The sequence below is a fragment of the Sebastes fasciatus genome, chromosome 16 (genome assembly GCF_043250625.1).
Source record: "Sebastes fasciatus isolate fSebFas1 chromosome 16, fSebFas1.pri, whole genome shotgun sequence".
NCBI lineage: Eukaryota > Metazoa > Chordata > Actinopteri > Perciformes > Sebastidae > Sebastes > Sebastes fasciatus.
The window spans coordinates 26,184,001-26,196,526 of NC_133810.1; the positions used below are offsets into that span (position 1 = coordinate 26,184,001).

The 12,526-nt window shown below is 39.8% G+C and overlaps 1 protein-coding gene across 1 annotated transcript in view; it reads left to right on the forward strand.

The window, feature by feature from the left end:
• The first annotated feature begins 6,989 nt into the window (after positions 1 to 6,989).
• cxadr (CXADR Ig-like cell adhesion molecule) overlaps positions 6,990 to 12,526 on the forward strand; it is a 45,077-nt gene continuing 39,540 nt past the window's right edge. Inside the window, exon 1 of the mRNA XM_074611216.1 lies at positions 6,990 to 7,194. Coding sequence (XP_074467317.1) covers positions 7,143 to 7,194 — 52 coding nt within the window. The 5' untranslated portion in view covers positions 6,990 to 7,142. The remainder of the gene's footprint in view (positions 7,195 to 12,526) is intronic.

Here is a 12,526-nt window from a genome sequence, read left to right on the forward strand (position 1 = left end):
TGATGTTAAGCAACTTCTTTAAATCTAATTCACAAATTATTCATTCACATAATACTACACAGGTTAATCATCTTCACCTGCCTTTTTACAAAACAAAACATGGCGAGTACTCCCTCAGATATCGTGGTGTACAAATATGGAACGCCAAAATACATGTTATCAAGAGCTCGTTATCCTTAGAACATTTTAAAAGGAAATAATCATCACATTTAATTAACGATGTCTAATTATCTTTTGATTTGTTTAGATTTCTTTTCTTTTCTTGTCTACTGTTTTTTTGTATGTATTTCATTGTTTTTATTGGGTTGTTTTCCACTGTTTGGTTAGGAATTTCTGCACATTTTGTGTACTTCTTGTTGTTATTTAACTTTTGATGTGTTTTTAAAATTATGTTAGTTTAGATCTTTCTTCTTTTTTTGTTATTGTGTTTTTTTCTCCTGGGGGAGAAGAGGGGGAGGGGGGGGGGTCCCTTGTATAAGCCTGTGGCTTCTTGACCTCTCCTCACACATTTCTTTTTTTTTTTTTTCATTGACTGGATTTTGTGCAGTTTTATATATGTGCAAATAAATAAATAAATAAAATAAGATGTACTTCTAATTATAAAACAATCCTCATCTCTGTGTAATAACCACCAAGTGTGCATCATGTGTTTTCCTACCGTAAATTAGTAATTTAAATTAGCATTAGTAGCGCGCTACTGTATAAAAGAACTCTGCTGCTAAAGTATGGATGGAACCTGCCAAAATAAATAAATAAAGCAAAACTAATATTACAAATAAATGTAGCCATTAATTAATTAATTGATAAAATGTGACAGAAACTGATATTACTGTTTTAATTGGCTTATTTATTTATTTATTTATGCTTCTGTTTAATTTTCCCTTTTATTTATTTATGTATTTATTTGTATTAATTTTGAAAATGTATATAATTGTGCATAAATAAATAAATAATGCAAAAAATAATAAATAGATAAAAACAAATGCTAAAATAGATCAATAAAAAATAAATGCAAAAATACATATATAAACAAATAAAAGGGAAAATTAAACACAAGAGTAAATTAAGATAAATAAATAAAGATGCAAATTAAAACAGAAATATCAATTTATATCACATTTGATCAATTAATGAATGGCTACATTTATTTTTAATATTGATTTTGCTACATTTAATGTCACTTTGTGTATTTATTTATTTATTTATCGAATCATTGATTGATTGATTGATTGATTTTTTTTTATTTTGGCAGGTTCCGTCCTCCATACTGTTTATTTGACTCTTGTGGTCCACCATGAACTACAGCATCTGAAATGGATGAATTGTTGAAATATCAAAGAATGCAGCCTACTGTTTTCCCTCAATTGATTTTGGAATTAATTGATTATTATTGATTCATAATACTTTTCATGAGAAAAAAAAAAAAGTACTTAGTACTACTTCTAATTATAAAACATTCCTCATCTCTGTGTAATAACCACATCATGTGTTTTCCTACCGTAAATTAGTAATACGACTAGTAGCATTAGTAGCGCGCTACTGTATAAAAATCGTGTTGATTTAGGTGTAACGTGTAAAAATAGGCAGGCATTCAGAGAATGAGCCCCGTCTGTTGCGCAATCACTGCGCGCTTGCATTTGTATAGCGGACGGCAAGTCAACCAGTGTTCATCCTAACCCTAACCCGAACCCGAACCCGTGATCAACCTGCCGCCGCCTCCTGGTATCACCCGAGGACACTTTGTGCACCTCATCCAGTGATTTCACTTTGGGCAGAAGGACCTGAGTCCTCGTATGTAGCCCAGGTAGCAAGCATTCTGAATGCCTCGAAGTGTTAAAGAGACTGAGGAGTATTTATAGACGATTGACAACACATCATTCACAATCACGGTGTCGCAAAATTTGGAAATGGCTGTACATTATCCCGTTTAATACACGACTACTTAGTGAAGAAATCAATATTTTGACACAAAAACGGTCCTCCCGAATCCGACATCTGAACTGCGCTCATAGCAACGGTCTGCTATACATAGCAACTGTCTGTTAAACAGAAATGACAGACTGCCGTGATTGACCAATCAGAATCGAGTATTCCACACAGCCGTGTAATATGATGTAAAAGACTTTAATATCACTACAAACACCTAATTAAGGTGACAGCTGGCTGGAGGGAGATCAGCTGAACGTTGATGTAAGGCAGTAGCCTAAATCAACCACCAGGTGTAGCTGGTGCGCTGTAATCCCCATCCAGAATTGAGCAATTGTCCATGTTTGTCCCTTACAGGACACCGTAGTTCAGTAGTAGACAGTGACATGTCAGATGAGAGGAGCTGCTGTGATTGCCATTAGGCTGTTGAAGCTTCCCTTAACTCCACCATAATAAGCCCAAAGCTTAATTGAGCCAAAGACCCAGGTTGTCCCCACACATGCATGCATTTCTACTGTATGAAAGCCAAAAGTGAAGGAATTCTACAGGGTGGATATATATACATATGTTATGAATGCACAGGACATGTGTGATTGTATAATGCCATAAAGTATTAATTGTATTCTGTAGAGAGGAACAAGGCTGTTGTAGTGTTTGTCCCTCAATGGATATTTCTGATGCACTTTTTGTATTGCTGATTACCTTCTGAGGTTTTTGTGCCTTCGATATGAGAATTTTCCAAGACGGGTCGTTGTGCTGCTCGGCTTGATTTCCCTTTCTTGTCCTACTGGTGTCCAGGTCTAGATGGGTGTAATTTTTTGTCTATGCAACAAAAACAGTGATGTCTCATATCTTCAAGTGAAGGTTTTGAGCTGCAGTTGAAGAAGATGTTTTGTGGGTGAAAATCCTGAATGTTGGATGATTCCAGTGTACAGTGGATCTCTTTGTAACCGTGCCATGGGTGATAATTGAAAAGGAAGGGATTATGACGGTCTTATTACTGGTATTATGTCATTTTTGAGGGTGCCACTAGTACTTTTGTAAAATAAGAGTATGTGAGTATAGAATATATCCTGGAAATTATCAAAGTAAGTAAACGTGTGTCGTGTTGATGGGCAGTAAATTCTAAGATCTGAAGAAGAATCTCCTCTGGTTTCACCATTGTGCCTTCTTTATAAAGAGGGGGGGGGGGGGGGGGGGGGTCCCTTCTTGACCTCCTCACACATTTCTTTTTTTTTTTTTTCATTGACTGGATTTTGTGCAGTTTTATATATGTGCAAATAAATAAATAAATAAAATAAGATGTACTTCTAATTATAAAACAATCCTCATCTCTGTGTAATAACCACCAAGTGTGCATCATGTGTTTTCCTACCGTAAATTAGTAATTTAAATTAGTAATACCATTAGTAGCATTAGTAGCGCGCTACTGTATAAAAATCGTGTTGATTTAGGTGTAACGTGTAAAAATAGGCAGGCATTCAGAGAATGAGCCCCGTCTGTTGCGCAATCACTGCGCGCTTGCATTTGTATAGCGGTCGGCAAGTCAACCAGTGTTCAGGAACACACCGTAACCGTACACATCGTTAACTCTGAACATCATCCCTGATCAACCTGCCGCCTCCTCCTGGTATCACCCGAGGACACTTTCGGCCACGTGTCCAGTGATTTTCCCCTGGGCAGAACCTGAGTCTTCATATGTAGCCCAGATAGCAAGCGTTCCGAATGCCTCGATATGTTAAGGGAACTGAGGAGTATTTATAGACGATTGACAACACATCATTCACAATCACGGTGTCGCAAAATTTGGAAATGGCTGTACATTATCCCGTTCATACACGACTACTTACTGTAGAAATCAATATTTTGACACAAAAAAGGTCGGCCAGAGTCCGACATCTGAACTGCGCTCATAGCAACGGTCTGCTATATATAGCAACGGTCTGTTATACAGAAATTACAGACCGCCGTGATTGACCAATCAGAATAGAGTATTTAACACAGCCGTGTAATATGATGTAAAAGACTTTAATATCACTACAAACACCTAAATAAGGTGACAGCTGGCTGGAGGGAGATCAGCTGGAAGTTGATGTAAGACAGTTGCCTAAATCAGCCACCAGGTGTAGCTGGTGCGCTGTAATTCCCATCCGGAATTGAGCAATTGTCCATGTTTGTCCCTTACAGGACACCGTAGTTCTGAAATGCAGTTATAATTTAGATGTTGACTTTCACTATGGCGTGAGTTGGAAAAGTGAGAAGTTATGTTTTATATGTAAATACTGGCCGTAATGTTGGCTTGTTACTGTGTGCGAGCAGAGCACCCTCTCGGGAGAGGAGAAAATAGTGCAGACTGGAGAATTAGCCTGTTCAGTTATTGTCTGCTATCTGTCTTGTTGTTTCATTTAAATTATTTTCACGTTAGATCTTATATTAAGAGTGCCTTAAATCATTTTATGTGTTGTAATTTACTTTCCGTGTTAGATTATGTTTACTTTTGTACTAGAATATATTTCCTCATGGAGGTTGACTTTGCTTTCACTGCTCCATAAGGTTGTGGACCAACAGTTGAGATGACAGATGAGAGGAGCTGCTGTGATTGGCATTAGGCTGTTGAAGCTTCCCTTAACTCCACCAGCAATATTTGATCATGAGGCTGCTGATCAAAGTGAGCATGATCGGATTATTTCATTGCTCCATTTGATTTGACTGTAATTTAATGCTGACTGTCACTGACGTCACGATTCTTGTGGGGATTCTTATCTTCCGTGATGTCATGTTCGACGTCACACAGAAGGGTAGCAGTACTACATGTTATTGGGCGGGGCTTATGTTCCATGTCGTGTGTGACGTCATTTGTGACGTCATGTGTGCTTACCAAAAAGTTTACTTATAGGACCCATTTTCTCTAATCTCTAAACTCTGAACATCTCTGTCAGACGCCAGAGACAAGGTTGTGACCTAGGCTGGTGCGGTCTACCTCGCCACTGGCAAGTTCTCTGTTCAACCCGAAAGGTTGAACAGAGGATCCGTGGCGAAACTGCCAGGCATGGACACACATAGTGATCCCCTGGCTGGTAGGTGCCGGGCCACAGCCATTGTTTCAGAGTCTACATGCCAGGCATGGGCGACAGCTCCACTGGCAGGTAGACTCCAGGCGATATTCAGGGGTTCAGAGTGAGTTAGTAACTCGAGGGAACGAGTTACTAACTGGAGGGAACGAGTTACTAACTCGAGGGAACGAGTTTCTAACTGGAGGGAACGAGATACTAACTATATATATATATACGTGGGAGTGGGAAGTATGTTGCTTTATGCAAATATATGTATATATTTATTATTGGAAATCAATTAACAACACAAAACAATGGCAACTATTGTCCAGAAACCCTCACAGGTACTGCATTTAGCATAAAAAATATGCTCAAATCATAACATGGCAAACTCAAGCCCAACAGACAACAACAGCTGTCAGTGTGTCAGTGTGCTGACTTGACTATGACTTGCCCCAAACTGCATGTGATTATCATAAAGTGGACATATCTGTAAAGGGGAGACTTGTGGGTACCCATAGAACCCATTGTCATTCACATATCTTGAGGTCAGAGGTCAAGGGACCCCTTTGAAAAAGGCCATGCCAGTTTTTCCTCACCAAAATTTAGTGTAATTTTGGAGAATTATTTAGCCTCCTTTGAAACAAGCTAGTATATATATAATTGAATCAATAGCCTTTATTGGGAATCAATGGCAAACCCATATATCAAGCTGCATTTCCAAAACGGTGGACCATAGGCTACATATTCAGCTCTCATATTTATCAAGAGATGCTTGTGGTGGGTTGATATTTAAATTACTCCCGGGTGATACTGTTCATTTGCTGCTCAGGACAGAGAACAGTGAAAACACATTGGGGGGGGGGCTGCGGCTCAGACAAACAGGAAGTGGTGGTTAATTTGGCAGCATCGTCATTCAAATACAGCCTATCTTGACCATACAAGTAGGAGTACGAATGTTAGCTCACTTCCCATTTTTTCCAATAAATAATATTTCACAGCACCTTCCTTGCATAGTAGTTTTTTAAAGGAACTCTCTTCCTCCATGAGGCATCCATTGTGACAATGGATCTGGAGCTGAACACTGAATCTCCCATCAACAGATGTAACTATAGCTCTGATGTCAATGTATTATAGTGTGTTAACGAGTAAATTAAAGGGTTCAACAAAATCACAGCAATATTCACTTACTACTGGTGATATCTAACCATGAAGAGAGTTTTTTAATTTGGGTTTACCTCTAAATGCATATAAGTGTCCCGTTTAGCAGAACACACCATTTAACAATGTGGTTCCAGCCAGGGACCAGTTTTATATTATACTTATTTCTCTCTTCTACACCGTCAGCTAGAAAATAAGGGCAAATGCCAAAAGACACACAAAAGAAAAAAACACCAATGTTACACTTCAACCACAACACTTGGAGGATCCTTTGGTAAACACAAAAATAACAGACAAAGCATCACCATGCTTGGTAATTGTGTTTAATAAAACTCCATACATTTCAGCCTATACATCTTACAATTCTGCACTACGAATATATAAAACATTTTATCACAAAGGACAAAACAGGTGGCACACACATGAACATCTCCCATTGTAAAATAAAAGGGGAAATCACACAAGTAAAAGTAAAAGCAAAATTATAGTCTCAGGCATTACGTTTAGGCTTAAATATAAACATAAGTAAATATCAAATATTAATGTAAATGTAAATTTGTAATGGGTAGCCCACATGGGGAGCCGATGTGGGACCAACTTAGTTGATCCAAGTGGGCCCCAGATAAGATGCCCATTTTGGGCCCATACCAACTTGGTACCCAGGTACCCAGCATAACCATGTTGGCTGGGTAGACGAGACCCTAGACAGGGTATATCATACATGATAACACAGTGGTCCATCTCCTGGTTCACACCGGTTCACACCAGCAGAGGGCAACCCGGGATCTAGTTTGGGAAACCCACATGTGTCACGTGACACCCTGCGGCGCGCTCGCTCCGCTGTGCACCTGCAGAGAGCCGAGGAAGAGGAGGAGGAGAAGAAGGAGGAGTGAGAGAGTTTGGATGCTTCAGTCGACCCGGACCGACGCTTTTTCACTCGAACTCAACACAAGTTATCCCACCAAGTTTCCCTGAAGAAGTGTTGGAGTAGCTGGAAGAGTAATGGAGCGGTCGATAGGTCGGTTCTGCTGGGTTCTGTTGAGCCTCTTCGCAGGTAAGTTTTCTCACTATACTTTGATTATTATAACGGCTTTTTCCACTATAAACAGCAGCGAGTAACGTCTCCGGTCAGCCGTGTTTAATGTTACTATTAACACTGAAACTTCTCTGGTTTGATAAGTTAAAAATGCTGAGAACTTTAGGTTGCATTACCTCAAGTTAGTGTGGTTATTAGTGTTTAGTCAAACCACATCTGAATACACTTTATGTTCCGAGTAACTCCGACCCAAGGTCAGTTTAGTTAACGTCAGCTAGCACACCACAACAAGCCTCCAGCAACACCCAGTTTAACCACCTACTTACAGATAAGTTTGCTAACATTGCACACATTTAATCTCCACAATAAAGTGACTTGCTTTCTCTATCAGGTAAACCATACTAGGTGGCCGTGTTGTGGTTCATTTTTTTATCCTGATTTTTTATCTTTTTATCTTTTATTATCTGCATTAGCTGTGGCTGAAGCCCAGCTATTCTTCCTCCTGGAGTCCACTTAAATCACTTTGAACTGTTTAATGCTATATTTCAGTACACAATCACATTACAATCTTTACCAACAATGACCATTGTAAACTACAACATCAGTTAAGGCTCATAGTTTTGTCTCTCAAGTAAAAGAATGGTCATTGCATGTTGACATAAATAGTGTGTCTTAGAAATAGGGAAGTGTTCACTATAGTTTAACATTTTTTGTTCATCGATACTCAGCTGAAACCCAGCTATTCTTCCTGGAGTCCACTTAAATCACTTTGAATTGTTTTAGGCTACATTTCAGTACACATCACATTACAATCTTTACCAACAATGACCACAAACAACATCGAAACTGACAGCAACAAAACACATCAATATTTAAGACACAACCCAACACACAACACAGGACCTATAGGTTCAAGTTAATACTATTCACACAGTATATAGGTAAATATGATTCATTATTGGTTGGACCATAGCATATTATGTCAAAATACAAAAACAGAACAAGCAACAACTTCTTTTACCATAAGTATTAACTGGACTTTGTATTTATCTTTGAATCTTCCTTCAGTGGCATGCCTGGTACTGTACTCGTGTTCATCAGAATTGAAGCGTAATTGATTATATAATACCCGTGGCAATTTAGTTACCGATTTGTTTCTATTAACTATAATTAATAGTTATTTAAAATTACAGCATTGTGTTTTTAGGTTTCCCACATTGATTAGATGATTTGTGCTTTTTATGGATTTTTCCTCTCTGGGTATTTCCGTGTGATGTCTCTTGGTTTATTGTCTGCTGGTTAACACACAATAGCTTGATCCTCTTTCAAACCTGTGGCTGCAGGACTTCAAAGTGGGGCCTGTTCTGTCTGCCATCTGCTAACCCCCCCCCCCTTCCCTTCCCCCAGTAAGAAATCCCAGGCTATCACATGTAACTTAACCACATGTTTGCTTCTGTTGACAGCTTTGTTTATGTTGGGGTCATTTACTTACCTTCCAATGTCAGGACCCCTCGTTTGATGAAAGTTTAGTCCTAGTGACCCTCTCCTATATAGGGCTGTTTGTTGATACTGTAGGTGGGTAGATACCAGTGGGGGGCTGTGAAACCTTTGATCAGAATAGTTACTTGCTTGTGCTGGTCAATGAATTAAAGGTGAAATTGAGATATTCTACATTTGGCTGGGAGCCTCCTTAAATAGAGCTATGTGATATCTTTTAAATCTTGTTTGGGTAACACTCATTTTTAGTGATGCACCGATACCGGATCTGATATCGGATACTGCCTAAAATAGCTAGATCGGGTATTGGTAATGGGGCAGAGCTATTCAATTCAATTCTATGTTTATATACTATATACATTATATACTGTCATTTTGATTCCTGTTTAAGTTTTGTTGCTGCATTTTAAAGGTTTACACTTGAATTGTAATTCCAAGATTTTTTAATTCTTATTTTAACAATAAATAACAATTCTGTGAATTTATATTGATGTATTTATTTGTTACATTTGTTTTACAAAGTTAAGAAAGCAATGTTTCAGTCAAGCCTGATGTTGCCTTACACATAAAAGAATGATCCCAGTCACTTCCGCAGAGTGAGGCATACAGCTTATTGTTATCAGATCGGTACTCGGTATTGGCCGATACCCAAAGCCCAGGTATTGTGTCATTGTCATTCAAATCATCAGTCAGGGCAATACATGTAGACACATTACTATCATGAGTTATTTATTTATCAAAACTATTTGATAATGATGTTAATATTTATTCATCTTAAATGAGTTTTAATTCACCACTGTTGTTTGGTTTATTGTAGGAAATGCTTGACTTAATTTTATGGTATGGGTGTGGCATCCCTGGAATTTACACTGAAACTAGCAGATCACTCCTCCCACTCCAAACAACGATGTGAAACTTTTGCTACATCGTCTGTCGGCTTCAAGCAGCGAATTGCCATGTTCGTCATTGACATTTTTTGAGATTTTGATGGGAAGCCACAGAGCCATGGTCAGGGCAATGACATTCCAGTCTGCTGATTAGTGTATGTAATGAAAAAAGTGCTTTGTTTAGGATCATCCAGCACGTCTCTCCATGTAAAAGCTGGGGCACTGAGTGTAATATAAGATGTGTATAGTGTGTTGTTTAGCCTCCTTTTGTCTCATGATTCACATTGCTTTGTACGCTGGTTTGGGCTCATTACCATCTTAATGGCATCATGGCCTCGTCATTTGGACGCTGTTCCACTTCAGCAGGCAGGAACAGTGTCTGCCAGACCAGTAACATTCTTTTAACATGGCTTAGTAATACAAAATAATATGCTAACCTCTCTGAAATGGCAAAATAACAAGTAGGGTGTTTCTGCTCCATTTTCTTTGCTCCATTTGTCCACGAGGCACCGCATGGAATATACAATGTTGACAAATGAAACTGTAAGATCTGAAATCCTTGATGTTGTGGTCAATGTTGAGGATTTAGAATCAGTGCAGAGATTCAGCTTTCACATTATAAGTCAAGTTTACTAAACAGTTTGATGCAAGGAAAGGGAAAGACTTTCTGGGAATGTTTGTACACAGTGTAGAAGTGAAAATGCTTCTTTGGTGAGGCCTCTTTTTAAATATTTTGTGGTGAGGGTTTTTGATATTACAATGTTATCAGAGGCCAACTGCTGGGGTTGGCTGTTTCGGCCCTGACACACCAAGGCAACAGTCGGCCGTCGGAGAGTTGTTGGCCGTCGGTGAGCGTCTGTTGGCCTAGTTTTTGCGGTGTGTCCCACACTGTCGGCTCTAGTCTGCCCGTGTCAGAGTTTGGAGCTCACGGTGAGAGAAATCACTCTGACAAGACAAAGTGAAGCGACTCAAAGGTCGGCCTTCATCTAGTTCTTTGATGTCGGGTGGGTGTGTCTGGGCCTTTAGAATCTGTAAAAGTGCTTTACTAAACAATTTGTTGTAATGAAAGGAAAAGACTTTCTGGAAATGTTTGTACACAGTGTAGTTGTGAGAATGTTTCTTTGATGGGGCCACGTTTTTAATTCTTTGTGGTGATGTTTATTGATATGACAATATTATCAGAGGTCAACTGCTGTGGGGTTGGCTGTTCTTGACAATCACATCAGATGCTGTTACACAAACTAACACTGCTCCATGCTAAGGCTCACACATGACAGTATTTATGCTTACCACATTTTCAACGTTTTTTCCGAGTTTATTTGAATGAAAAAAATTCACCACCACAGTTTTAAAAATGAGGCAATCTGGACTCTCTGGACTAGAGACCCTGGTGCCAACTAATCTGTTTCTTACATCTATCATCAAAGAGCTTGTCCAAGAAACATTATGTGTTTGTCAATCATTAGACACTGTGGTTAGCCCTGTCTGGCATGTCTGTCCACTTCTTCCCTTTACTAATAGACACCTCTAGATGCAGTCTGTAGTCTACATATGTTTGAGTCCCTGCATAGGACCTGAACAGTCATTTCCCCTGCTAATGTGCTGCAGGACTTGTCCTGGTGCCCCTTCCACTCCTAGCTGTTTGGGTCAAGAGTGCACTGACCTAGGATAAACAGAAACCTAGTGAAACCGTGAGCAGGCGCACAATGCAGTTACCCGATAAGCCTACAGCTGGTTGCCTGGTTACCTTTTTGAAAACAGATACGCAGATCCAGGGAGTGTACTTGTGTGTGTGTTTGTGTGTGCTCCGGTTGCTCTACAAAACTACCCTCCCCCCTCGCTCGCATGTATGTATTAGGTCCTCTTTTACAGCAGAAAAAAATCCCTATTATTTTTGCACAACAGCTTTTGAAGATGTATTGAATATCTCGATACAATAGCGGTTAACTTTGATCTGTAAATCTTGTTAGGGGAACAGCTATTGTCACTCTTACAGGTGTGTGTGTATTGAACAGGTGTATGAAGAATTAGTTGCAACCAGAAAGATGGGTGGAGACCCCACAGCTTGAGCCATTGTCATTGGCCCCACGCAGACAGTAATGACTTGAGGTCACATTCACTTGTCATGGCCCAGCAGTCCGACGCCACCACTTGCCTCCTGTCGGTTGAAACATGTTGCAGCCACAGCTTCACCTCCAAGCAAGCAGCCACCCACACTCCGCCCAGAGCCCCCTGTCCTTGGAAATGAAGCAGGAACATGTAGAATCGGATTACACTCCAGGGACACTGCTTTGTCCTCCACAATCTGACGACGGCGACGACCGCGCATGAATATTCACAGCCCCGGACGTTAATATTTTAGCATGCCAGTGCCGCACAAGCCTTGTGCCAGCTCCTGTCCACCTATATGGTAGTGTGTAACGCTGATCCCGCCTTTACCTCGCCACATTACCCTACCTCTTCCCACTTTTCCCCCTCCATTTCATACCTGAATCACTGAAAGAACAAATTGCTACCTGCTAGAGAATGAGTGAAAATGATTAATAGTGGTGCTTGTTTCTGAGTCCTGTTAATGGCTGTACAGCCACTCTGTATTCAGAGCTCATTCCTTTTTCACAGGTAGGGACTAAAACTGCCTTCTGGGCTGCTGCCAGAGCATTCTAGTGGGAAGATATATTGGCAAGATTATATGTGAACCCCTGGTCATAAAGTCAATGTAACAATGACCGATATTTCAAGTTTGTATGTCTCCTAACTTCTATAACAGTTTGGCCACAGTATTGACTTACTGACAGCACCAGGGTCCCCAGCGGCATCCAAATGATGTGCTAAATTTGCCAATAATTGTAGCTCAGGAGCAGTTTGCCTTAATGACACAAATTAGTGGCTGATCAGTTCATAAAGGTCATGCTTTAGTGTTTCTGTTGGACCCAGGGGACCATGATATATTGCTCAGCTTGCATTGC